The sequence below is a fragment of the Halichoerus grypus genome, chromosome 11, assembly GCF_964656455.1.
Source record: "Halichoerus grypus chromosome 11, mHalGry1.hap1.1, whole genome shotgun sequence".
Taxonomy (NCBI): Eukaryota; Metazoa; Chordata; class Mammalia; order Carnivora; family Phocidae; genus Halichoerus; species Halichoerus grypus.
The window spans coordinates 10,720,328-10,746,187 of NC_135722.1; the positions used below are offsets into that span (position 1 = coordinate 10,720,328).

The 25,860-nt window shown below is 40.4% G+C and overlaps 1 protein-coding gene across 1 annotated transcript; it reads right to left on the reverse strand.

Annotated features, from left to right (window-relative positions):
- Positions 1-8,790: 8,790 nt before the first annotated feature.
- On the reverse strand, positions 8,791-19,218 carry MS4A12 (membrane spanning 4-domains A12). Its single transcript, XM_036110660.2, has 6 exons — positions 18,952-19,218; positions 15,325-15,462; positions 14,667-14,723; positions 12,998-13,114; positions 9,081-9,191; positions 8,791-8,892 (listed from the first exon to the last, which is right to left on the reverse strand). Exons 1-6 carry the CDS (start codon positions 19,216-19,218, stop codon positions 8,791-8,793), a joined length of 792 nt encoding a protein of 263 aa, XP_035966553.1.
- Positions 19,219-25,860: the final 6,642 nt, after the last annotated feature.

The window sequence follows — 25,860 nt, forward strand, 5'->3', positions numbered from 1 at the left end:
CACTTGCCTTAAAGACAGGAATTCTGGAACAGTCACAGAGAGCTTATGTCTAGAAGCCACTTCTCCATCTTTGGCAGAGATGCGACTCCTGTCTTCAGAATAAAGTTCAAACTCTTTGGCAGGGCCTTAAGCCCTTCATGAGCCCTGCCCACTTTCTCGGCCTCATCCAGCCCCTCCCTGGGTTTCTGCCCTAATGGCTCCAACAGCAACCTTCTTTGGGAAGCCTTCCCTGCCCCAGCCTGTTAGTACTCCTCTCCCTGCTCCCCTACATCACAGTGTTGTCTAACTCTGGATGATCAGGACTGGCTCCCAAGGCAGTGTGAGCTCCCGGAAGCCGAGGAATTCATTTCTCCATGTCCCGGGCCAGTCCTGGGCTGCGACCAAGGGGCTCACACTTGATGGAGCGGACTGGGCTGGGCGCACAGGGGGTGGCTGAGGACCAGGGTCTGCACAAGGATGGACCGGGCAGGAGAGGGAAGGTGGGGGGCACCGAATTCTATCTCCGCGCCCCCTTTTCAGCTTTTAACACTTAAGAAATACTGTAAACAAAGCGACATCATTACCCTTCATTTTACTTGTTCAAGGTCCTAAGGATCGAGTTTCGCCCTCTTGGGTCCAGGCCCAGGCTAAGGGGGCGGAGTCCCGGCGTGGGCCGGTCCCCTTGCCCAGGAGCGCTCCTCCAGCACCCGGCCCGGGTCCTACCGCCAGTGCCCAGGCCCAGATCAAGAGGCAGATGTCAGCGGGCGGCGCCCTCAGGGCCAGCTTCCCAGACGCTGCCGGGCAAGCATCACTGAAGCAGCAAGGAGCCCAGGACCCAGCAGGCCCTCAGGCTCCTCAGGCCACGCGGGCCTCCAACGGCAGCAGCGAAGGCGCTGTCCTCGTGCGCCTGCGCACCCACTCCTGGTACGGGGCGGGGGCGGAGAAGGCCGTGTGCGCAGACTCACTAGGGTTTTGCGGACCACGTGGTCAGACTCGCGGGAACTACGGCTCGGTGTCTGAAGAAATGGCTTCTCCAAACATCTATTTCTGATGTTGGCCCTTCTGGTGCATTCACTGCAGAGCGACTAGGATCACTGATGAAAAGTCAGCCCCTCACCTTCTCTGTCCTCAGAGGAAAATTGTAGCGCAAATGCATTTTAGGAGGTGTAAATATTGAAAAAGGCAGTTGAGTCAGTGACTACCCTCCACCTTTTTGTTTTTTTCTTAAAGCGTTAGAAGCCGAAGAAGGAAATTAATGAAGAGACTATTTGGCAAGACACCAGAATGACTTTTTCATCCACCTGCTGAGGTGAGTTTACGTTTCAGTTTATACCTGGTATCAGTTTTCTAAAGAGTCGTTAAAACAGTGTGTGTGAAAAGATGTGTAAAGAAGTAGAGGTAGCAGCTGGAAGATACAGAAGGGTCCGATGTGGTAGATGAGGAAGTCGGGGGGTGAACCTCAAGCAAAAACTGTGATCTTAATTTAACTGACAAGTACGGGTACCGCTGTTACGGAACTCTCACGACTTACTGAGGCAGTAAAGTACCTGGAGAGCAGACATTCCTGCAGCTACTGAATGTTAATGAAGTCTCGTTTGTTCCAGGAAAATTTTGATTGGTGTTTTGGGAAAATTAAAATTCAAGCTTGTGATGTAAATATTTAGTAAAACATAAATAATAGTAAAACATTAGGGAATAGAGACTGATTTTTCTTTTATAACGAAATTGCCTAAATGATACTAACACCTTTTTTATTTTTTATTTTTTTGCCAAAGCCAAATTACAATTATATCTTAAAGCCACCGAGATTTTTTATGATCATTTATAGTTCGAAAATCAGTTATAAACTCAATAACTTTATTATTAGCCTCATAGCTAGCTTCCTTATACATTGTGACTGTGCAGCCCCCTCAATTAAAAGAAAAAAAATATGTCCAGGACGTTCTAATGCCTTTACATTTTGTTTTGGTCATTGTATCACGGAGGATATGAGTTTTAGTTGTAAGTAATAAAACAGTTTAGTTTCTGACATTAGGATTGTTCTTTTCTGCTTTACCTGTCTGTGAGCAGAGAGTAATCTGACAATACTAAGCATTCTGTGTGCTGTAGAAGAACTCACTTGAATGTGTTTTCAATGTCAAGATTATGGAATTAGTAGAAATGAGAGTCAGTTCTGATGCGATGACTCCCTATTGTAACTTGCTACCCTGACTGATTGATTTTGAGAGAAGAGAGCTATCTTTTCCTTTCATCTAAGGTTTACCCAACAGTCTTTGGAAATTAGCTTGGATTTGATGATTTTCTTGGATGGGGACCAAATATGTATTTGTATTTGTTCAGTGAATACAAATACATATTCATATATATTCAGTATGAACATAGACAGGAATAGATGATAAGTCAAACTGTGGGATAGGCAAAGTTCCTTGGCACTTCTTAATTCCTTTGATAATATTACAGATCAATCAACCAGTTTTGCTTTTCTCTATCCCTATAAACTGGGTTTAGAAATTTAGAATTAATTTCATTCTAATTTTTGTCACTTGGTTCTCAAAACTGCTTCCTTCAACAATGGAGAGGCAGTCAGTCATGGTATGACATCCAATATGACTTACTTTTTTTTTTTTTTTTTACTTTTACTTTTTGTCATTTAAAATATTTTTCCATGCAGGTTATGTTGTTAATTTCCCTTGAATTGGTTCTCAGAACAACAAAGACATTATGAGGATAACAAAGACATTATAATCAATGTTGTTAAGACCATCGTTGGGGGATCATTATAAGGATTCCATCGGCTATAAGCCCGCATAAAATATTTTGTCCAAATTGCTGTGAGGAATTGCATTTTACTTATGCACAGGACAAAACAGATACTTCCTCTGTGTAAACACGTTATTCTAGTAAGAAAAATGGAAATAAATCTGTATAACACTGGGGAAACTTAGCAATTGAGTTTATTGTAGGTGTGCAATATGTGTATATTTATATAAAATATATATGTATATGGATACACATACTTGAACACACACATGTATGTAGTAGATACTCATTTTCATATAGTTAGCATTATTACATTACTTTAAGGAAATGCTAATTAATAGTTTAAAAATTATTTTGCCCCCCCTTTTTTTTGCATTTACTGTGTCCAGGCAATATGTTATGTGCTTTACATGTGTTTAAAGATAAACTCAGATACATCAAAAATTTGAAGAGTTTGAGCAAACATTGACTCGAATTGGGTAACACCAAATTGAAAATGGTTGGGAACACCTCATCAGCAGGAGCTAGGGGAAAGGTTTTTATCTAGAAGATGTGGAAGCAAAGCAAGGAAATTATTTGATCGGCTGTAGTTTAGACAGCTGCCTTATTTGAGAGAGCTTAGTTAGCTGTAGTTAGTTGTTCTTAAGTTTAATTTTCTCGGGTTGGAGTGCATTGATTCTGGCTTTGGTTTCGGTTTGCTTATGTAGGCTATCAACGCATTAGAGCCACTCTGGTCTAATGGCCTTCTTGTTTAGCTGCTTTAACACATTGGCTTATCCTACTTAAACTGCACCATTGTTACTATTTTAACTGGTGAAAATACTGAGGCTTGGGGAGGTTAGGGGTCTTGTTCATAGTTACACAGCTTATATATGTGCAAGTTGCGGTTCTAACTCCAGCAATCTGGCTCCAGAATCTGTACCCCTTTGCTTTCTCAGGCCTCCTTCAGGAAGAGCTGTGCTGTATGACCATCGCAGAATTGTGTAAAGAATACTGTTGGTGAAATCACAAGATCTAGGGATGGTTCTCAGCTCCAGTTCTGGCTGGGCCTTAGGCATTCAGGTCGATAGCATCACTATCAATAGGCTGAGACCAATAGAACTGGACATTGCAGCCAGCATTATATGACTATATGAAGTGATATTTGGCCAAAAAGTCTGTACCAGATTATAAGTGTTGCTAAGTTCTTAGGTGAGTGGCAGGAACTGTGAAAACAAAGTCAAATTGTGAGTGAGGTTTAAACCGGATAGGCACCACGAGTGGAGAAAGAGATTGGTGCAGCCCACTGAGTACCAGTGAGCCAGGCAGTAGAAGCGAGTAAAGGGATATTCATTTTTATTTTTTTATTATTTATTGTTTTTTAAAAGATTTTATTTATTTGAGAGAGAGAGAAATATTTATGTTTCTTGAGTGAAGTCTTTGTACTCAACTCCAGCGTTTATTACTTGTAAATAATAAGTATCTGCTTGTGGGGAGGGGCAGAGGGAGAGGGAGAAGCAGACACCCCGCTGAGCAGGGAGCCCGCTGTCAATGGTCATCGCCGGGCAAGGGGTTTCCGTTTTTAGAGCGAAGTCTTGCATTTTCTTCAGTCTTCCTCACAGAGCAGGAGCCTCGTCATACTCCATGTGCAAATGAGAACCCCCCTTTCTCCATGGGGATCAAACCTGGTTTGACCCAGGCTGGGAACTGGACTTCATGTCCTGCACTTTCAGCTTGATCTTTAGATACTTGAACTCAAAGCTTCCTGCAAGATCTTTTCTCCTGATTCAAATCTCTCCTACAAATAGATGCCTGGGGACCCTTGGCACCTCCCTCCCAGTCACCCAAATTTAGGATGGGTTTGGCCAGCATCTGCTCCATGGGATAAGGGGACAGTTGTGACTGATTGATTTTTAAGGGGATTTAACAAATGCAAAATAGACTCTGGACAAGCCTTTCAGAAATGTTGTGTAGGCCTGGCATGAATCAGTGATATGTATGTATCTATGATGTATTTGTAGATTCTGGAAAGATAACTCTGAATCCATGCATTTCATGAAATCTTGACCTAAGTCTTAGAATTTAGAATTGGTTGACGCCCTGGAGCTCTAGAAATCTAATAATAACCTGTGTTTTTCTGAGGAGGGAAGACACTAAATATAGGATGCACTTGGGTTTTCCTTGTATAGCTTCAGTTATATTTCTTGAACGAAGTCTTGGTACTCAAACCCAGCATTTATTACTTTTACGTGAAAAAAGCACGTATATACTGGTATTAAGATAAAGCCTGCTCTATCCTGTTTTATATTACCCCAAATAAAAAGTATGTAAAACCTTAATTTTATGTAATAGCTTAGCACAGTGTTTGGTCACAAAGTAGTAATGTAATATATTTTTCTGGGCAAATGAATAAATAAATGAGTAAGTTTTTAGATAATCCAGAATGAAAATCCGTAAGTCCTTTAATAATTTAGTATTAGTATTTTAGGTAATTTAGTATTTTAGTAATTTGGTATTAGTAATAGGCATATGACTTCTGTGCTGGGATATGATATTTCTACTCCAGTCACTTTCTCAGGTCTTGGGTTGCAGGTATATTTTTAGAAAGCTTAGAAGATTTTGAACTTAAAATTAAACTGATTTTATTTTTCACAGGAAGTCTAACACTTAGATGACATAAGTATCCAAGGAACAGCATCTTTGTTTTTCTCAAGCACGCAGAACAGTGCCCTGTACAGAGTAGGCACTCAGTTAATTTTGATTAGTAAATGAATACCTTCCCCAGTTGCATAAAAACATGATTGCATTGTTTAAAATGAATCCACTATATAAGAATTTTATGCTTACAGCATAGTTAAAATTGTAGAAGTAGGCAGTCTTGTTTTTTACACTTTACAGCCTCAACTTAAAATACAAATTTTAGATGGTTGAAACCCAAATCTATTAGCATCTTTTGACTCTCCAGCAAAAAGAGGAGTTGGGGGGGCAAATCCATTGACACTCTAGATATTGAGTTAAGGGACTCTCAGGTGGGATTAAAAGTAACAGGGTATAATAGTTTTTGATGGCTGCATAATATTCCATTGTATATATATACACCACATCTTCTTTATCCATTCATCTATCGATGGACATCTTGGCTCTTTCCACAGTTTGGCTTTTGTGGACATTGCTGCTATAAACATCGGGGTGCACATACCCCTTCGGAGGTATTATGCTGAGTGAAATAAGTCAATCAGAGAAAGACATGTATCATATGATCTCACTGATATGAGGAATTCTTAATCTCAGGAAACAAACTGAGGGTTGCTGGAGTGGTGGGGGGTGGGAGGGATGGGGTGGCTGGGTGATAGACATTGCGGAGGGTAAGTGCTATGGTGAGCGCTGTGAATTGTGTAAGACTGTTGAATCAGAGATCTGTACCTCTGAAACAAATAATGCAATATATGTTAAGAAAGAAAAAAAGAAGAAGAAGAATGTAGCAGGAGGGGAAGAATGAAGGGGGAGAAATCGGAGGGGGAGACGAACCATGAGAGACAATGGACTCTGAAAAACAAACTGAGGGTTCTAGAGGGGAGGGGCGTGGGAGGATGGGTTAGCCTGGTGATGGGTATTGAGGAGGGCACGTTCTGCATGGAGCACTGGGTGTTATATGCAAATAATGAATCATGGAACACTACATCAAAAACTAATGATGTAATGTATGGGGATTAACATAACATAATAAAAAAAAAATACACCTAACATACCAAACATCAAAAAAAAAAAAAAAAAAGTGACACGGTAACTTTCAGGAGGCAAGTCCTGAAAGTAGTAGTATTATATCACTAAAACCCTTCCCTCCCATCAGAGAGTTAGGTGGTTCCTTCCACATGTACTACAGGTTTACTATAGAGAAACATGTTTGTTTGTTTGCTTGTTTTGGAGCTACTAATCTCTGATTCTATCCCAGAATAAGAAGAGTGGGAATAATGGTTAGGAGCACTGCCTGAACTTAGGAGCCAGACTGCCTGGGTTCGAATTCATGCTTCAGTCTTTGCTAACTGCATGTCTTAATGGCAAGTTTTTAATCTTTCTGCTATAGTTTTCTCATCTGGAAATGATGCTGATTACAGTACTTGTTTCACAGGGGTGTTGTGAGCATTAAGTGTATTAACTTATGTAAGTGTTTGGGGATGTGCCTAGCACATAGAGTGGGCTAAATATTTGCTATTATCATTATTACTACTACTAAAGTAAGATGGAAATGGAATATGTTTGATGGAAATTTATTTCAAAAATCAATCTTTGCTAGAAATGCTTCTCTTCCATAAAGCAAGCCTTACTTTTTAAGTCGTTTATATAGATTTACGGTATGCCAATCCTACAACCATTCTGGGGACACTATTTAGTTCCTAGACCCTCAGACCATGGAGTATATGTCTTTACTTTCACTTAGCTGCCAAGCTTCATGGTAAAGGACACAGCATTCCTGATCACCCAGATTGCTGAATAGTTGGGACCCACGCAGACCAGGAAATTTGGAACTATGTAACAGTCACCTGACGTAATACATCTGCTTTCCCAGATACAGAAATTGCATTCTTCTCATCTGCCTCCTCCTTGATTTTGATTTCTCTACCTACTCTTTCCTTATATGTTTTGTCCCATTTGGCTTTTAAAAATAATTCTCAAGCTTCAAAAATAGGCATTACTTTGCTGTTTCCAAACCGTTTTCACATAATGTTGTCTTATTTGATCTTTAACCGCTCTGCTGGAGAAAGGCAGATAGCAATTTTTGATCAATTGATCTGTCCTTTTTTCTTTTCTTCTCCCCTTAATCCAGTTTAGATTCATAGTCCATCGTTGCAGCCATACTTTTGGTGCTATCCCACGCTTTTTTGCCACTTTGCTATTTTATCATTCCCTCTTGCAAAACCCTAATCCTGGATGAAACCAAATAGGCACTTTATCTGGATTCACACTGAGCCGCCAAGTCTTGCTGAAGCAGTCAGTTTGTTTGTGCTGTAAATTTGTGACCACTCCTTCAAATGTGCCCTCGGTACAGCCCGGCAGTCCTCTTCTGTTTCTCTTATTAGTTTATTCTCTATTTCCATGACTTTTCCAACACTACCCTTTCTGTTTAATATTCTGATTCTACACATGGTCCCCACGTTGGGCATGACCTCACTTCTGCTTTGATAGGGACGACACGAGCCATCGTAATGGAGCCTCCTACGTGCTCTGTACCATCCCTGCAAACCTACTGATATCTGCAACAATGACATCTTCCTTTCTTTCTGTTATGTGGATAAACCACCCTTCCTCATGACTTAGGCCATGCCTTCCATATACACTTTTGATTTCTTGATACACTGCAATCATCCCTTTTCTCTAGTATATTCAATAGCTTTCTGTCTTATCTGGATTGTTCCCATTGGCTTTTAAACATGCCCATGTTTTCCCCGTTTCAGAAACAAAACAGCCATAACCCAAATAGAACTCCCTCAGTGTACCATCCTTGGCCTGTTCTTGCCCCATTGCAAATGAGTTTAATGTACATGAAAATACTCTGTAAATAGCAAAGCTTTGTAGCTATCCAGGAGGCAGGGTTTGATGAAATTAATGTACAAAATACTGTGAGCCATTTTCAGTCTTCTGGCCATCCGCCTCGCCAGCGTGGTAATGGTATGTAGGAAGAAACAGTGGCAAGGAAATACATGCAGTTATCATTAGTGATAAACTAAGAAAAATCTCAAACACAGTCTTGAAAGATGAGCAATCATCATGGACAGTAGAGGCCAGCTTCTTAAGAAGTTCCCGCAGAGCAGTTTAACCTCATGAGATTGCATGGTGCTCCTTTTTGTTTTTAGCCAAATTCTTTTTAAAGACTTTTTATTTATTTTAGGGTGAGGGGGGAGTGTGTGTGCACATGAGTAGGAGGAGCAGAGGAGAGGGAGAGAGAATCTGAAGCTGACTCCGTGCTCAGTGCGAAGCCTGACGCGAGGCTCCATTCCACGATCACAACCCGAGCGGAAACCTCAAGTCGGATGCTCAACCGATTGTGCCACCCAGGTGCCTCTCCTTTTTGTTTTAAGTGGCGTAAGTGAGGTAGCCATCGTTTCTGGGAGGAGCTGAGGAAAACCCTGGTGCCATGGGGCTGGCTGTATACACATTGGGAATAACCAGGACAGGCTGGAATGAATAAAACAAGCAGTATTATTACTACAGTCCTATTCGGTCCTGTGCCCCACCCTCCTCCCTGCCCCATGACTCAAGGACAAAGTGCACTCTTGTTAACCCACAGTGGGGTTTAGCTGACACTTGTCTGTATTTCTCCAGCACATACGCAGAATATTTTACAGAGAAGAGGCCCAGCTCACCCTGTTGGTTTTGGTGATTGCTTGTTGGGCAAAATAGGCTGTAGTACAATTTGTGCAGAACTCCAAGAGAGAGAAGATAATCAGCATGGCTGCAATTCCTTTCCCAGAAAGCTGAAATCAGGAAAAAACATACCAAAATTTTGACTAATCAAGAAGTCTTCACACAAGCTTCAAAAAGTTACTGACTCATCAAATGTGCCATTGCTCTTACTCAACTTACTCCATGGTTGTTTCTCTATTATCATCAAATGCTTATTTCCTGGGAATGTGAATTAATTTTGAATTTAAAATGCCAGAAGATTTTCCTTTTCTCCAGCAGACTATTTAGAAACATCAGAAAGGAAGTATATATTTTTTTCTTTTAATGGCTTTCTTGTTTTTATAAAAATGTAACCTACTTATTAAAAGAAATCAAGCTATATAGAAAACAGTCGATTATTCCTAATGTCACTGCCTAGAAATAAGCAAAATTGAAATTTTATGCCTATTATTCTAGATCTGTATGTAGAGGCCAAAAGGCAGATAGAGAAATGGATGCATGGAGAGACAGCAAGAGAGGAAGCAGAACGAGAGAGGGGATGAGAGAACAAGAGAAAGAAACATTGTTCTTGAAGAATGGAATGGTTTTGTACTTACTGTTTTGAAGTAAAAGTATTACTTGATTTTTAAAAGAGTAGAAATAAGTAAATTAAGTCTGCAAAAATTGAAAGTTTAGGGAATCCATGAAGAAGCTGAAGTAATTTTAAACCAACAAGTTTCTATTTTAGGCAGTATGAGATGACTGCTATGAAAAATGAGCCAAGTGGCACTCTCATTTGATATCTCTCTCATGTTCCCTCTCTTCACCTCCCAGTTTTTGGTGGTTATGTCATTTTTTCACTTTTTTTGGGGGGGGGTGAACATTAAAAGCTTTATATTCACTTCTGTAACTGTAATTTCTTCAGTTGTTCAGTCTTACAGTCTTAGATGAATATTTAAATGGTTTAGTGCTCTTTACTCATCTCTTTACACAGCTTCTCCCTGCCTTTCTGATCTTAATTTATCTCCTTTATGGTAGAATATTCCTTTTTTTTTTTTTTAAAGCACCAGTGTGTTGTTGTTTACTGAGAGTATCTTCTTTTTGCTTTTATACTTGTACAAGAATTTTATTGGATGTGTTATTCTTGAGTCACAATTTCTGTTCATCAGAATTTTATGACATTGCTTCATTGTCTTCCCTCATTGAACATTGCTGTGGTGGAGACTGAGCCACACTGATTTCTTTCCAGCTCACAGGTAATTGGGTTTTTCTGCCTGAAACCTTAAAAAATCCTTTGTTGTACCTTCTATCTTAACAGGGGTCTAAATCTGTATCTATGCCATCTATCTCAATTATTTTACATCTCTTTCTCCCGGTATAGGTTATTCCCTTTCAATGTACAAATTCAGTTATTCTCTTATTTCAGGATCTTTTTTTCAGTATTACTGGATACTTTTTTTTCTGTACCATTTGTTGGATTCTCTAACGCAGGGACACCACTTATTATGTTGGATGAAACTTGCCTGTCTTCCATGTTTATCATCTCTCTAATTATTTAATATATTTGTCATTTTCTTCTGTGAAGACTGTGATTACAGTTTTTCTCTCTACCATTTTTATCTGAGTCCATTCTATTTCTTGCTAGATCTATGTAGTAAAGATATGATTTCTTTACTAGATCTATCATAGTGGTTTGGGGTACTCAGTTGGTTTCTATAGTGCTGCAATGTTCTTTTTTCCTTCTGTCATCTTATTTTCTTATTAATGATTTTCAATAGTATAAAATGCTCATGAGGAATCTTCTATAGATAATTGGGTAATGTTTCTTCCATATTTTTTTTTAATCTGTACCACTGACATGCTATGGTATAACATGGCTTGACCTGCTACTTGGAAATTCCTTTTGCTGTCTCTGTGTTAAATTGAAAAACGTATACCTAGGATTGAATTGAATACAAATTCCTGAAACCCAAGTGCTGTGTCTGGGTCACGTGGTAATCATAGACTAGGGTCACTGTTTCATAGAACAGGAATTTGAGCTAAAATTTGAGGATGTGGCTTTCCAGATTAGTAAGGAATCTAACCATGAGAATGAGGAAACTCAGTGTATTCCTGATTTATGTGACTCATATCCCCATCAAACCAGGGCACATCTTGTGAGGAAGAGGGAAGGCACATGTGTTTGTGCCATTTTATCATCTGATACGTCTTTTATTCCAATCAGTTGACTTTTACTGTTTACTCAAAATAAATAATAGACATCTGAGTGTTCCTGCTGACCCACTAACCCACAGAAATCTTTAGTCTTTTTTCCTTTCATTTCTGCCTTTAATCACTCTAATGTATTTGGATAGTTTCCCTACCATTTTTATTTTTTCAATTTTCTTGTTCTTAAAGTGAACAACTGTATATAGGCTTTATGTTTGTTCGGATATGGTATAGGTGAGTTTTCCTTGATTATATTTCTACTTAACTACATCCACTTTGTCTTCCTTGTTTCCAGCTTCAATTTCAGGGCCAGATACTGTTTTATGTTCATTTTACGGAATGCTAACCATGCAGCTGTAGCAGTGAAAGAAATGGCTTAGTTGGCACTGAGCATAATTCTTGCTAGTGAATGTAGACTTTGCTTTCTCTTTCTTTTGAGAAATGTCTGTACTCAGACCTGCTCCAAGGTCAGAGGTATATTCTGTTCCTGTGGATTTCTGTTCATTCCTCCACGTTATCAAGGTGCACTGGAATATGTTAATTCGGTGACATTTCATACTTTTCTTGAGGTCCTGAGGAGCTACACAAGGGCTTTTACCATTCAGGATTTGCTTTATACATTCTTTTTATTTTTAAAGATTTTATTTATTAGAGAGAGAGTGAGTGCACAAGCAGGGGGAGGGGAGAGGGAGAGGGATAAGCAGACTTCCTGCTGAGTGGTGAGCTGGATGTGACGCTCGATCCTAGGATCCTGAGATCATGACCTGAGCTGAAGTCAGATGCTTAACTGACTGAGCCACCCAGGTACCCCTGCTTTATGCTTTCTTAGAATTGACTGCTCTCCACCTAAGTCTTCTTAGCTCCAGATTGGAGAGCATTAGTGAGACTTGTCTGTATTTTTTGGTGTCCTGCTTTTCTTAGTTTTGTTTCTGGGGAATAAAAGACAGGATCAGGAGCTGTACTTTCCTCTACCACCTCGAGACACAGCAGAATCATTTGGTTTTTTACTTGGATGCCAATTTAAAAGGTAGTTTTTGAGTAATTTTTGTTTTTTGGTTTGCTATTATAGAGGATAAATTTTGTGTTCTTGCTTCTCTCTACCACTCTTACCAAAAAGTTCCCTCATACCAAAAAGTTCCCTCATATTCTTGCCTTCTTATAAGAACTTCCGTACACTTTCTCTGCTCTTGGGGTAATTGTCAGAGTCCATGCTTTGCCTAATATGATAATGAATGGATGATTCTATTTTGAGAACATTCAGAGGCATGTGTTTCATTTTGAAGTTGTTTCATTCTTTGAGTTTCTCTAATAAAAGTGATATGTCCTTGTTGCGGCCAGTTTCCCCTCATCCCATTCTTACTCTAAAATAAAACTACTCAATAACTTGACTATCTTATTTACATAGAATTTAAAATCTTTGGAAAATTCTATCTTGGTATCTTTAAGTGTTTTCCCCATTATTCACGTGATTAACAGTGAGACCAATAAAGGATACCCTTTCTGCCCCAGTCCATCTGTAGAGGTAGCTCTCCTACTTTTTTGCAGTCCTAGAGATCATATGACCAGGAGTAGGGCTGGAATAGAAAAAGGGATTTTCCACTAGGGCTACTGTACAGTCATAAGAGATTAAAAAAATAGACCCGCTGTGTGGGAGTGGAGAGGAGCATGTGGTAGATCATGGGGTACTTACAACTGCCCAGTAGTCTTGGTTGGATAGGCCATTGATGCTTACGTCTATCAGCAGCAGAATCACTCCAATGAGGGCAAAGAAAGCACTGACAATGTTCATTCCTAAGCTGCTTTTGATCTAATGGAGATGACAGGAAAAATAAATCATATATAGGAGAAAAAAAATTAAATGAAGTAAGAATCAGCTAAATGTAATGGTTCTTAATCTCTGAAATCTTGAAAAAATTTTTGAAGCTGAAATGACTTTTTTTTCTCTGACTTTCTGAGTTTTCATGGAAACTATTCTGCATGCAGCCCAAATGTAGTGTACTTCTGAAGTCTGTAGAAAAATGTAAGTAACGCAAAGCAGAAGCTCATCTATTAGGTTTGCCTAAAAGCCTCACACACAATAACAATTATATTACCTTTTTAAAGTAATAAAACAATAAATAAACCATTAATGAGCATTTTTCTGTGACAGGCGCTGTATTAAATTATTTAAATACAGTATCTCATGAAACTCTTACAACTACTGTATGAGGTAATACTACATAGCATCCAATTTTGTAGGTGGAAAAGCATGTGTGCAAAAGCATCTTTGCTAATAAATTTAGAAATTGACAAAAACCCTGAAGTCTTTCTAGGGACTAGCTAAAAAACCCCAGATTTAGAATGAGGAACTCATTAGGCTTTTGTGGGTAGAGGTGTATGGGTAGAGTAGAAAACTTTCCTGTTTCTACAAGAAGATTTTGACAGATTCTGTGCTGGGACAAACAACCTCAGTTAGAGGGAAGGATCCATAAATGATGCAGAGAAAGGGTGTTCTACTTCGTTTTTTGATTACAACAGAAGTGGTTAATTGGGATTAGGCTAATTAGTTTAGTTCAGTTTAGTTTAGCCTAGTCTTTAGTTTCTAGTCTAGTGTTTAGTGTCTAGTTCAGTGTCTGTTCTAGTCTCTAGTCTCTGGTGTCTAAGAGAACATGAGCAGCAAGATTCTGTGTTCCCATTTTTCCATTCTTTCCTCTTGTGCTGGATTAAATATCATCTTGAAACCACCTCTGCTTTAGTTGTCACAATTTCTTGGCAAATCATTTTCTCCTGTTTCAAAAGTAGACCAGGAAATTGTAAAAGGTGGAGAGCTGTGACCAAGAGAATTGAAAGACCTGTCTCAGTGATTATTTTTATAAACTTTTTGTGTACCCAGTTGGTGCTTTTAGTGATGATTTAACACACTGTAAAACAAAAGTCAAATCTGAGTAAAAATAGATATGTGCAAATAAAAAATAAAAATACAAGGCAAGGCAGAACTGAGAAATGGCAAATGAATAATAGAGCCTTTGATAGTGAAATGGCAGGTGGGTATTTCCTGGCTCCTATCTTCTGCTTTGGACTTCCCCTAATGCAGTGTGACCCACTGAGCCAGGCAGCTTTTAGGATAAAGCTAAACAACTTTATCTGTACCACTTCTCACTTTTGTGATTGAAGAGTCAGAAGGTGGGGCTCTTCCATTTATGAGTGGCAAATCGTGTGGACCATGCTGGGGCACGCATGTCGTGAAGGCAGTCAATAGAAATATTTTTGGGAAAAAGTGTTCCCCTTTGCATTTGCTGAATCCGCTTTCTCAATTTTCCTCTCCAAACCAACTAATGAATCTTCAAAAGAGTTTAAAAAGTGGAAACATTCTGACTTACCAGACAAGGAGAAAGTTTCTTGGACGCCAGTACAGAGAGAGTACCAGTAGTAATGAACTGTAGAAACAGACACATTTATTTATGAAAGATGGGTTCTTCAATTCTGCGAGCTTCTCTCTTTGCAGGAAAGATTGGTCTATTTATGTTCATCTAGTTTCCCTCTCAAAAATTCCTCTCATGCTTCTCCATTTTTCTGGAGTAACTTTCAGAGATTGTTTCTGTTTGACTTCTCCATTTGTTTCTCTCCTTAGTTTCTCGCATGTAAGGAGCTTATGTTTTTGTGAGCTTACCTGTTCTGATGATCTCTGAGCTCACAGCTCAGTCTCTTGTCATTATCACTTGCATATTTTTAATCATGCTCCCCATCACCTCCTTTTGCCTCTCCACCCAGTGCATACATTTCCATCTAAAATGTAATCGGGAACTAAAATTTTGGCTTATTGGTTACTTGATCAGAGTAAACTTGAGGGTATGAGTTTAAACTGCAGGTTAAAATGGAGGACAGAAGCTCTCCCTTGTTTATAACCAACCAGAGCTGTTATTTATCAATTTTCCAGCTGATCTGATGCGGGGCTTATCAGAAAATGAGTTGTGCATAGGCTGGGGGTAGCCGTCCTTGATAAACTGAGAAGGAGAGGTGTTCTAGCAGTCTACTCACAGAGATGCCACCCCAGAATGGATATCCACTAATAAAAGCAAAGGAGGCAAATCCCCAAACTTGTCTATAAATGACGTTCATGAGACCTAAAATAATTCCGAAGCCAATGTGCATCAATCCAATCATGATCTGGATTGCCTGAAAAAAGAAAACAGGCGTGTTAAAGTTGCTTCTTCATTTACAGGCACTAAGGAGACATTACTGACATTGCTGCTCCTGCGTATTTATCGTCTCCTCCGTCAAGAGGCACGAGTGTCCTTTAGGCATGCCTACTCTACAGCAGAGGTGGGCCAGGAAGATTCTGGCATATGCTGGAGCCAGGCCCGCAGCGTAGGCCTTGTTTGAGGTATCTGGGCTGGCTTGTAAGGGTGGCCCAAGGAGAGTTCTTTAGAAGCTGCTCCTTGTTAAGCATGCATTGGTATCCCCTGAGAGCCTCTAAAAGACTCTGAAAAAAATGCTTTAACTGTGACTTCGATGGCTGTTTCAGATGGACCTATTCTCTGCATGGCAGATCCCAGTTATGGGGAAAGTATCCATGAAGGAAGTACCAATGAATTTTTGGGGCATTAACTATATATTTGATAATATTCTAAACACTTCACTTTTATCGTTTCATGTAATCTTCCCAGCGACTGGATGGAGATGCAGAGGTGTCTGTTTTAGTCTTCTCGGGCTGCTAAAGAAAATACTGTGCTACCCTCCGGGTAGCTTATAAACAACAGAAATGTATTGCTCACAGTTCTGGAGGCTGGGATGTTCAAGTTCATGAAGGTTGCTTCTAGTGAGGGCCCTCTCCCTGGTTCCTAACGGTGCCTCCTCATTGTGTCCTCACGTAGTGGAAAAGGCTCAGGATCTCTGAGGAACCTCTTTCATAAGCCCATTCATGGGGGCTCCACCTTCATGAACTAATAAGTACCTCCTAAAGGCCCACGTCCTAATACTATCATTGTTAGGGTTAGGATTTCAACATAGGAGTTTTGGGAGGTCATTCAGACCATAGCAATGTCCAAACAATTACTGAGCGGCAGATCTGGAAAGTTAATACAGCAAATTGATTCCAGCACCCATGTCTTTTAGCTTTTGAATATGGCCTCCCCTCAGGCTCAGCTCCAGCTCTTCTGTGAAGTTATCTTGATTATATTAGTCAATTTAAGCTTTTTTCTTCCTAAATTTCTGTTTTATCTGTAAATTATACATCTTATTACTTGGTTTTGTACTCATTTATATTGTTATTTTTTTAAATTGCAGGTATGCAAACATTTTCTTATTGACCAAGGCATATTCTCAAAGACAGAGGATACATCTTTGTACCTCTTAGAACACCTTCTTTCATCCTGAATAAACAGATTTGTGAGAAGTAAGTGCTTGTACTTTGGGCCAGAAGCTAACCGTAGATTTACCATTTGTTTCTTCCTCAACTTACATCTTATCTACCCAAGAAGACTGCAAATACAAAGATTGCTGTGTTTATTTCTTCAATAACTTGCTATTAAATACAGTTAAGTTATTAAGCCAAAACAGAATTGGAAAAAATCACAGCTTCCTAAATAATGCTAAGAGATTAATATTTTCTTTGAGTACTCAATTAATTTCTTTGAGAGTAATAAAAACTATGAATCTTCTCCTTGAAAATCTGGTCTTACACATCCATACATACACACACCACACTTTTGCACATGACTTCAGAGGTGTCATGGGCTAAAGCCAGTCATGGATCTCAGTTGAAGGACTCCTGCATTAGGCATTATAATTGGTTTTTACAAGCTCTTCCTTAGAGCGGCAATTCAGTCATCTGGCCACAAACTTCTTATTCTCATCCTTGCCATCATCTTGATGGCAGTTAGATATTGGATTAATACTGGCTTACTTTTCTCCCGGTATAACGATGGCTCTACCATTTACTCACCAAGCTTGCCTACGGGCCAGACAGTAATTTAGTCATTTAACTCACTCTGGAGTTTCAGCCACAGAACCACTTTGAGTTCTGAGTCAACTGGGGCAGATGCTCCCCATCCTACTCCCTGAGGCCCCTGCATTGTTATGACTGGGAGCTACTAATAGCATAAGTGTACAATCTTCAGGGAGAAGAAGTAGCTTCTGCCAGCTGGGGCTTTTAAAAACAAAATAGCATCCGTCACTTTAAAGTGCTTTTCTTGAGTACCTCTTTGTTCCCAGGCAGAATGCTCCAGGGTTTCCCCACTCCACTCAGAGTACAAAACAGAGCCTCTGTCCTCCAGGCCTCACAGGGTCTGGCCCCCACCCCTCCTCTGCCCTCCTTGAGGCGACAACCTCCCTCCATCATACTGTTCTACTTTACTGGCCTCCTCCCTGTTCTTCAAACACAGCACACGTTTTCCTCTAGAGACCTTTCCAACTTTACCTGGAAGCTCTTGCCCAGATGACTGTGTGGCTTGCTCCTCCCCTCATGTCTTTGCTCAAACGTCATCTTCTAAGGAAAGCCTACTCTGATCAACTTGAAATGGCTACCCATACCCTTCACTGCCTGGTACTAATTATTAGCCGTTTTACACTTCTTTATTCTGTCCAAATCATGTATCACCTTCTAACATGTGTGTAGTCTGAGCTCTGTGATCCTAGTCTACGTGAGGGCAGAGCTTGTGCCTGTTTTGTTCTCTGTAGTCTTCCCAGCACCTGTGTGGGGTCGGCTTTGTGGGATGCCAGTTTGTCCCTTTGCTCAGTGGGAGCAGGGAATATCCTTTCTCTGCCAGGAGGAGGATCTGAGGGGCCACCCCCACAGCCTCGATCTGCCTGCTAGCGGGGGCAATGCTTATTTTTACTTTTCTAAAGTGGTGAAACTTGAACTCGGTAGTAAGATGTCTGCACGAGTTTCTGGTACATAGTGGGCACTCAGTATAACTTACTGAATGCTCTAGCAGAGAAGTGAGAACTGCACACAGGGAGAGACAGTACTGTGTTGTGGAATGGTTAGTGGCATGAATGAGGAACCTGGAAAGCACAGCAAAAACTGACAGTTCTGTCTCTGCAGGTGGGTCTTCATCTACAAGTAGGGCATGTCTTACAATGCTTACATAAACAAGATTATGAGTGTTTAAAGCGCCCTTTGTAGAAGTAACATGGCAGTTAAGTCATAACGTCTGCACAGGCCCTGGGTGAAAGGCACAGCAGATGGACTGGCCAGGAATTCTTCCACACCCAGTTTCCCCAGACTGCCCACTTATAGTTGTTTCTGTTTTTAAGGCAGCTGTCAATGTTCATTTTAATGAGAATTCACCTATATACAAATACCAGGCTTGCACTACTGAGACGGGATTGAGGGTGCCCAAAGTGTCCTTTGCAGAAGTGAGATCAAGCTAGAAGTAGTGGTGTTCCCATAATGTCAGTGTTACTGAATCATCCTGCTAGGAAGAGTCCTTTGTCACCTGTTAGGGTCTTTCTTGAATCTAAAATAAAGTGAACTCAGGGTAAAGTCTATATGCAGATGAATTATTTCTGCCTTAAAGGGACACAGTTTCCAGAGTAACATTCAGAACTTTTTAATGATTGAATGTAGGTCATGAGATCATAAACTTCTCTCCACCTATAACTTATAAGTACAGTATAACCTTGCGAATGCAAAATTAAAATTCTCATAGTAAGTAGACTTACCCCTAATATCTTTGCTTCTTCTGTGAAGTTTATGGTTGCTGTTCCTGTAGCTGGGATTACCACTTGTGGGTTTCCCTGATCTTGCTGACTGTTGGTGATGATTCTTGGAGACCCGAAGAGGGGAGGCTGACCACCCTGAGCTTGGTTTCCCAGGTGTATGAAACCCATGGTTTGTTGAGACCTGGGAGCCTTGACGTTGTTTGGTGGATAAGGACTGAGTATGGTTTCATACATTCGGGGCTGGGTTGTTGGCTGGGATGACATCATTATGTCCTAAGTACTACAAAAGATAACAAACTGATCACTTTACCCCACAAAAAAAAAAGTTAAAGAAAATCTTGTCAAACGTCAAATTTCTATGTAAATACTATAGAGCAAGTGAGCAAATAATGGGCAATGACAACCAATGTAAACATGATCCTCATTTGACTTTGGAATCTATACACCCTATAGTTCAAAGGAAGTGAAGGAGGGGAAGATAGGAGTAATTTTATTTTCCAATTCCTATTTGATTTTGTAAAGTATTTGTATGTATTAACCTTCCTTGAGTTCATGGCATCTGAAGGACAACAGAGGGAGGGAAGAGATGGTGGTAGGCAGAATAATGCGCCTTCCCTTCCCCAGAAATGTCCACATTCTAATCGAGGAAGCCATGAGTGTGTTGGGTTACATGACAAAGGGGATTTAAAGTTGCAAATGGAATTAAGGTTGACAGTCAGCTGACCTTAAAACAGGGAGATTTCCTGGGTTATTTGGGTGGCCCTAGTGTAATCACAAGGGTCCTTAAAATTAGAAGAAGGAGGTAGAAGAGAGTTAAAGAGATGTGGTGGTGGAAGCAGGGTCAGAGAGATGCTGTGCTGCTAGCTTTGAAGATGGAGGAAGGGCCTGGGAGCCAAGGACTAGGTGGCCTCTAGAAGCCAGAAAAAAGCCAGGAAAATAAACTTCTTCCTAGAGCCCCTGGAAAAGAATGCATCTCTGCCAACACTGTGACCTTAGCTCAGTGAAACCGGTGGCCTACAGAACTATCAGATAATGAATTTGTATTGTTTTAAGCTGCTCAATTTGTGGTAATTTGTTACAGGAGTAAATAGAAAACTAATTAATGGCGCCAAGAATACAATTGGACAGCAAGAAAGGCAGTCCATGATTTAAAATTATTTGTCACTACTTTTCCAAATAGATAATTCATATATGGCCAATTAAATTGTCGTGTTCTTTAGGAAGAATACTCTTGAGATTCCCTATTCATTTTTGTCCTTTGGAAGCACAGAGTATCTCAGGTCCTTTGTGGCCAAGGGGAATTTTGTTGGAAATCAACTAGCACAACTAGATACGGACAGCAGTCAGTATTTATCCTTGAAAAAAAATTATGACACTTAAAAATGTTTGTCTTCAGTGTCCTTAGATTCCTTTTTTGAGACATCCTCCCCAAACCATTTTTTTGTACACCATAAATACTAAGAAAGAAGGAGTTCTGAATGTCTTCATCACCGCAGGAAGTATGAGTAGTCCACTGGCACATTGCAACACTGGAATTTTAACAGGGGCACTTATTCAGACTATGTCCTAGAATCCTGGCATTTCAGAGCCTTTCCAATCATTCTGTCCTTTACCCTTGGTTTACAGAAGAGAAATTGAAGTGACACAAGTTAAATGCTGTGATCAAGGTCACATAGAAAACGTGTGGCAGAGCCAGGACTAGAGAATTGAGCTCTTGGCCTTGGAGTTCCCCACTCCAACCACACTGCTCACTCGGGACGCTTACAGAGCTGGTGTTGCAGGCCAGGCTTGGTGGGTCGGCTCTGCACCTACAACTGCCCAGCAACAAAACTGCTGTCTTCTGATGCTCTGGAGAAGACTCTACAAACCAGACTCACTCCTTAATGATTCAGTGATTAAGTTAGTAAGGTCTCTCCTCCATGAGCCTCAAGTGAGCGGTCTAGAGAGCTAACATTTCTGTAAGCCCTCATTGTGGGCATAATAGGGGCTGTACAGTGTCATGGTTTGGAGCATGAACTCAGGGTTAGAATCCTGGCTCTGATACCAGCTCTGTGTCTTTGGCAAGTTTGTTAAACCCTCTTGGCCTTACCTTCTTGTCTGTAAAATGAGGATCCTAAGAGTACCTTCCTTATAGGGTTACTTTGAGTATGAAGGAGTTATTCCATGTAAAGTTCTTAGAATTGTACCTATTATAACTGCGTGTGTTGGGTAATTATTGCTTAGTTGGTGAAATATATTATCTCTCTTAGTCTTTAAAACCTCCAGCGAGGCAGGTACTAATATCCTCCCCATTTTACAATGAGAGAAGTGCATCAGAACCTGTACTCAGCCCTTAACTCTAAGCTGCTTGGGTGCTAGATACAACTGAAAAAGGTTGAAAACTCAGTGGAAAGGTGGGAAACACATTTTGGAAACCTCTGATTAAGAGATTACTTTTTTCAGAGTGGAAACAAATTTTAATTCACCAAAGTTCATTTTAAACAAACAAAATAGGGCGCCTGGGTGGCTCAGTTGGTTAAGCGACTGCCTTCGGCTCAGGTCATGATCCTGGAGTCCCTGGATCGAGTCCCGCATCGGGCTCCCTGCTCGGCAGGGAGTCTGCTTCTCCCTCTGACCCTCCCCCCCTCATGTGCTTGCTCTCTCATTCTCTCTCTCTCAAATAAATAAATAAATAAATCTTTAAAAAAAAAAAATAAACAAAATAAACAGTTCCATAGCTGTGATTCTTGGAGTGACTCTCTGTAGCTCTCTAATAACATTTGAGAACATGAGGTTTTATAACCTGTGCATGTGGTTTCAGTGGCCATTTAGTGTTCAAACCCTACCAATCTGGTCTCCTTAATCCCTAGTCTGCTACTTTAATAACCCTGGGGCCTTGATCAACTTTCTTAACTAAATCCATGTTAGTCCCTCTGTCTCAGCTATAAAATGAGACTAAGGATGTCATTCAAAGTAGCTGGTGTGGAGGCAGAGTTAAGATGGTGGAGTAGTAGGGTTACCCTGAACTTTCCTCGTCCTTTGATCACAGCTAGATCAACATCCAACTATTTTGAACAACTAGGAAGATGATCTGAGGACTAAGGAAACAATCTATACAGTTGGAGGGAGAGAATGTGGTAGATGTGAGGTTCGGAGCTGTGAATTGGAGAGGAAAGCCTCATGGCCGTGAAGGGGAGGGAACACTTTTTGTGGAGCAGAGTCAGGGAGAGGGAGAGAGTGGGAGAGAGCACAGTGGGTAGGGACTGCACAATAAGCCGCAGTGAGGAGATCCCCTGAGTCACACTGGGAAAGATCGCCCCCCTTCCTGGACTACATTTGGAAGAGCGTATTTTGCCTCTCCAAGGACAAAAGGCCAGTGCGAGCCGTTGAACAGTGCTCAACAGCAGGGTCAGAGGTGTGTGCAGGGGGCAGAAAACCTCTTAAATTTTCACCATGAGCCACAATAGGCTTAAACCCCTGTGTGCAGGCAGAGCAGCTGCTTTTCAGTGGCAGAACTGAGCAGAGAGCAGAGACTCGGGCAGATTACAGACAAGCGGGCTGCTGCTTCTCAGCGTCTGCCTCTGTGCCGCTGCTCTTCTGGGACAGGACAGCGCTGGGCACGCCGCCAGGCTCTCCTCCAGGCCGGGGACTGGGCCTGCACCTTGCCAGGCCTTTTAAAACTTGGAGTTTTGAATCCCAGCCACCAGCCAGAGATAAAATACAGGAGATTCGTGGTGCCAGGTGTGCTGATGGCCCAGGAACAGACGGGTTAAGGGCAAGGAACTGATGAAAGCCGGGGCCACAGGAGATTGGTCGCTTTTCTGAGAGGGCCTCCTGAACAGCGGTGGCCAGTAGTTCTGCTCCCTGGGACGAGACAGCTGGGTGACACCATATTCTTCCTCTTCCCCTACCCCCTGCGCCCACAGCACAGTCGGACTTCAGAGAGAAACACAGCATCTCCAGTGGAGGCTGGAGTCCCCTACACTAAACCCTGCTCCCCTTCACCTGGCAGGGGCATCTTTACAAGGGCAAGTCAGCTTGTGAGCCAGCCCGGCAGGCCTCTCCCTCAGAAGACCAGTGCAGGCCGCCGCATGTACCAAATCTACTGATTAAAGAACGCTCCAAAACGTCAGAATCTGCTGGAAATAGGACCAGGCTTGCTGCTGCTTCTTTTTTTTTTTCCCTTAATTTTTTTACATTTTTACATTTTTTATTTTTTTTTTTCTCATTTTTTATTTTTTATCTTTTATTTTTATATATATTGTTTCCTTTTTTCTTTTCTCCTTCTCTTTTGTTTTGGTATCAGGCTTATAATTTTTTGTTCGTTTGTTTGTTTCCTTATTTCTTGGGTCAGGCTTCTTATTTTTTTTTTCTCTTCTTTCCTTACTCTTTCTTCTTTCTTTCTTATTCTTTGGAAATAGGCTTATGGTTTTTTGTTTGTTTGTTTGCATTTTTGTTTTTCTTTTCTCTTGGATCAGGCTTTTTTTTTTTTTTTTTCCTTCTTCCCTTTTCTTTTTTCTTTTCCAGGCTTATCACACCAGTTCAAGGTCCAGACACTCCCCGCTGCAAGCAAGGAGGAACTCTGTAGGGGACAGACCAGTGGAAAGAGCAGCCAAAACGCAATAGCAGGGTGTACACGGCATACACCAGAAACACTTCCTGAAGTTTTTGTTGTTGTTGCTGTTTTTATTGGTTTTTTTTTTTTTCTTCTTTCCTTTCTTTTCTAGACAGAATGACAAGACAGAGAAATTCACCCCAAGAGAAAGAACAGATGGTAGTACTCACTTCCAGGGATTTAATCAATACAGATAAAAGTAAGATGTCTGGACTAGAATTTAAAATGATTATTAAGATACTAGCTGGGCTTGAAAAAGGCATAGAAGACAATAGAGAATCCCTTACTGTAGAGATAAAAGAACTAAAATCTAGTCAGGCCAAAATTAAAAATGCTATTACCAAGAAGCAGTACTAAGTGAAAGCCATAAAAACGAGGATGAATGAAACAGAAGGGAGAATCAGTGATATAGAAGATAAAATGATGGAAAATAAGGAAGGTGAAAAGAAGAGAGAAAGAAAACTGTTAGATCACAAAAGGAAACTTAGAGAACTTAGCAATTCCATTAAGCAAAATAATATACGTATAACAGGGGTCCCAGAAGATAAGGAGCAGGAGAGGGGGGCAGAAGGTTTGTTTGAACAAATTATAGCTGAGAACTTCCCTAATCTGCGGAAGGAAGCAGGCATTTAAGTCCAGGAGGCACAGAGAACCCCCCCCCCCTCAAAATCAACAAAAAAATCTCGAATTATTATAGTGAAGCTTGCAAATTTCAAAGATAAAGAGAAAATCCTGAAAGCGCCTTGGACAAGAGGTCCTTAACCTATAAGGGTAGACACATAAGGCTGGCCGCAGACCTGTCCACAGAGACCTGGCAGTCCAGAAAGGCCAGGCATGATATATTCAACATGCTAAATGAGAAAAATATGCAGCCAAGAATACTTAATCCAGCAAGGCCGTCATTCAGAATAGAAGGAGAGAGAGAGTTTTCAGGACAAACAAAAACTAAAACAGCCCTGCAAGAAATATTAAAGGGGATTCTTGAACAGAGAGAGAGAGCGCAAAGTAATAAAGACCAGAAAGGAACAGAGACAATCTACAGGAACAGCGACTTTACAGGTAATACAATGGCACTAAATTCATATCTTTCAATAATTACCCTGAATGTAAACGGACTCCAATCAAAAGACATAGGGTATCAGAATGGATAAAAAAACAAGATGCATTGATATGCTGCTTACAAGAGACTCATTTTAGATTCAAAGACACCTCCAGATTGAAAGTGAGGGTGTGGAGAACCACTTATCATGCTAATGGACAGCAAAACAAAGCTGGAGTAGCCAACCTTGTACCAAACAAACTAGATTTTAAACCAGACTATAATAAGAGATGAGGAAGGACACTATATCATAATAAAAGGGTCCAACAAGAAGATCTAACAATTGTAAACATTTATGCCTCTAACTTGGGAGCAGCCAAATTTTTAAAACAATAACAAAATTAAAGAAACACTGTTGATAATAATACAATAACAGCAGGGAACTTTAACACCCCACTCACAGCAGTGGACAGATCATCTAAGCACATCAACAAGGGAACAAGGACTTTGAATGACACACTGGATCAGATGGACTTAACAGATATATTCAGAGCATTTCTAAAACAGCAGAATACAAGAATACACATTCTTCTCGGGTGCACATGGAACATTCTCCTGAGTAGATCACGTACTGGGTCACAAACAGGTCTCAACTGGTACAAAAAGATTGAGATTATACCATGCATAGTTTCAGACCACAATGCTATAAAACTTGAAGTCAATCACAAGAAAATATTTGGAAGGGCCACAAATGCATGGAAGTTAAAGAACATCTTACTAAAGAATGAATCGGTCAACCAGGAAATTAAAGAAGAATTAAAAAATACATGGAAGTAAATGAAAATGAAAACACGACAGTTCAGAACCTTTGGGATGCAGCAAAGGCAATCCAACGAGGGAAGTATGTAGCAATACAGGCCTTCTTCAAGAAGCAGGAAAAGTCTCAAACACACAACCTCATCTTACACCTAAAGGAGCTGGAAAAAGAACAACAAGTAAAGCCTAAATCCAACAGGAGAAGAGAAATAAAGATTAGAGCAGAAATCAATGATACAGAAATAAAAAAAACAGAACAGATCAATGAAACTAGGAGATGGTTCTTTGAAAGAATTAATAAAATTGATAAATCCCTAGCCAGACTTATCAAAAAGAAAAGAGAAATGACCCAAATAAAATCATGAAAGAAAGAGGAGAGAGCAAAACCAACACAGAAGAAATACAATTAAGAGAAAAAATTTTTTTAAAGATTTTATTTTTTTATTTTATTTTTTTTGAC

Coding starts and splice junctions, on each gene's coding strand:
- MS4A12 (XM_036110660.2), bottom strand. CDS start 19,218: ATGATGTCATCCCAGCCAACAACCCAGCCCCGAATGTATGAAACCATA. Junction 14,724..15,324: donor CATTCTGGGGTGGCATCTCT/GTGAGTAGACTG, acceptor CTGTTTCTACAG/TTCATTACTACTGGTACTCT. Junction 8,893..9,080: donor CAATCACCAAAACCAACAGG/GTGAGCTGGGCC, acceptor TATTCATTCCAG/CCTGTCCTGGTTATTCCCAA.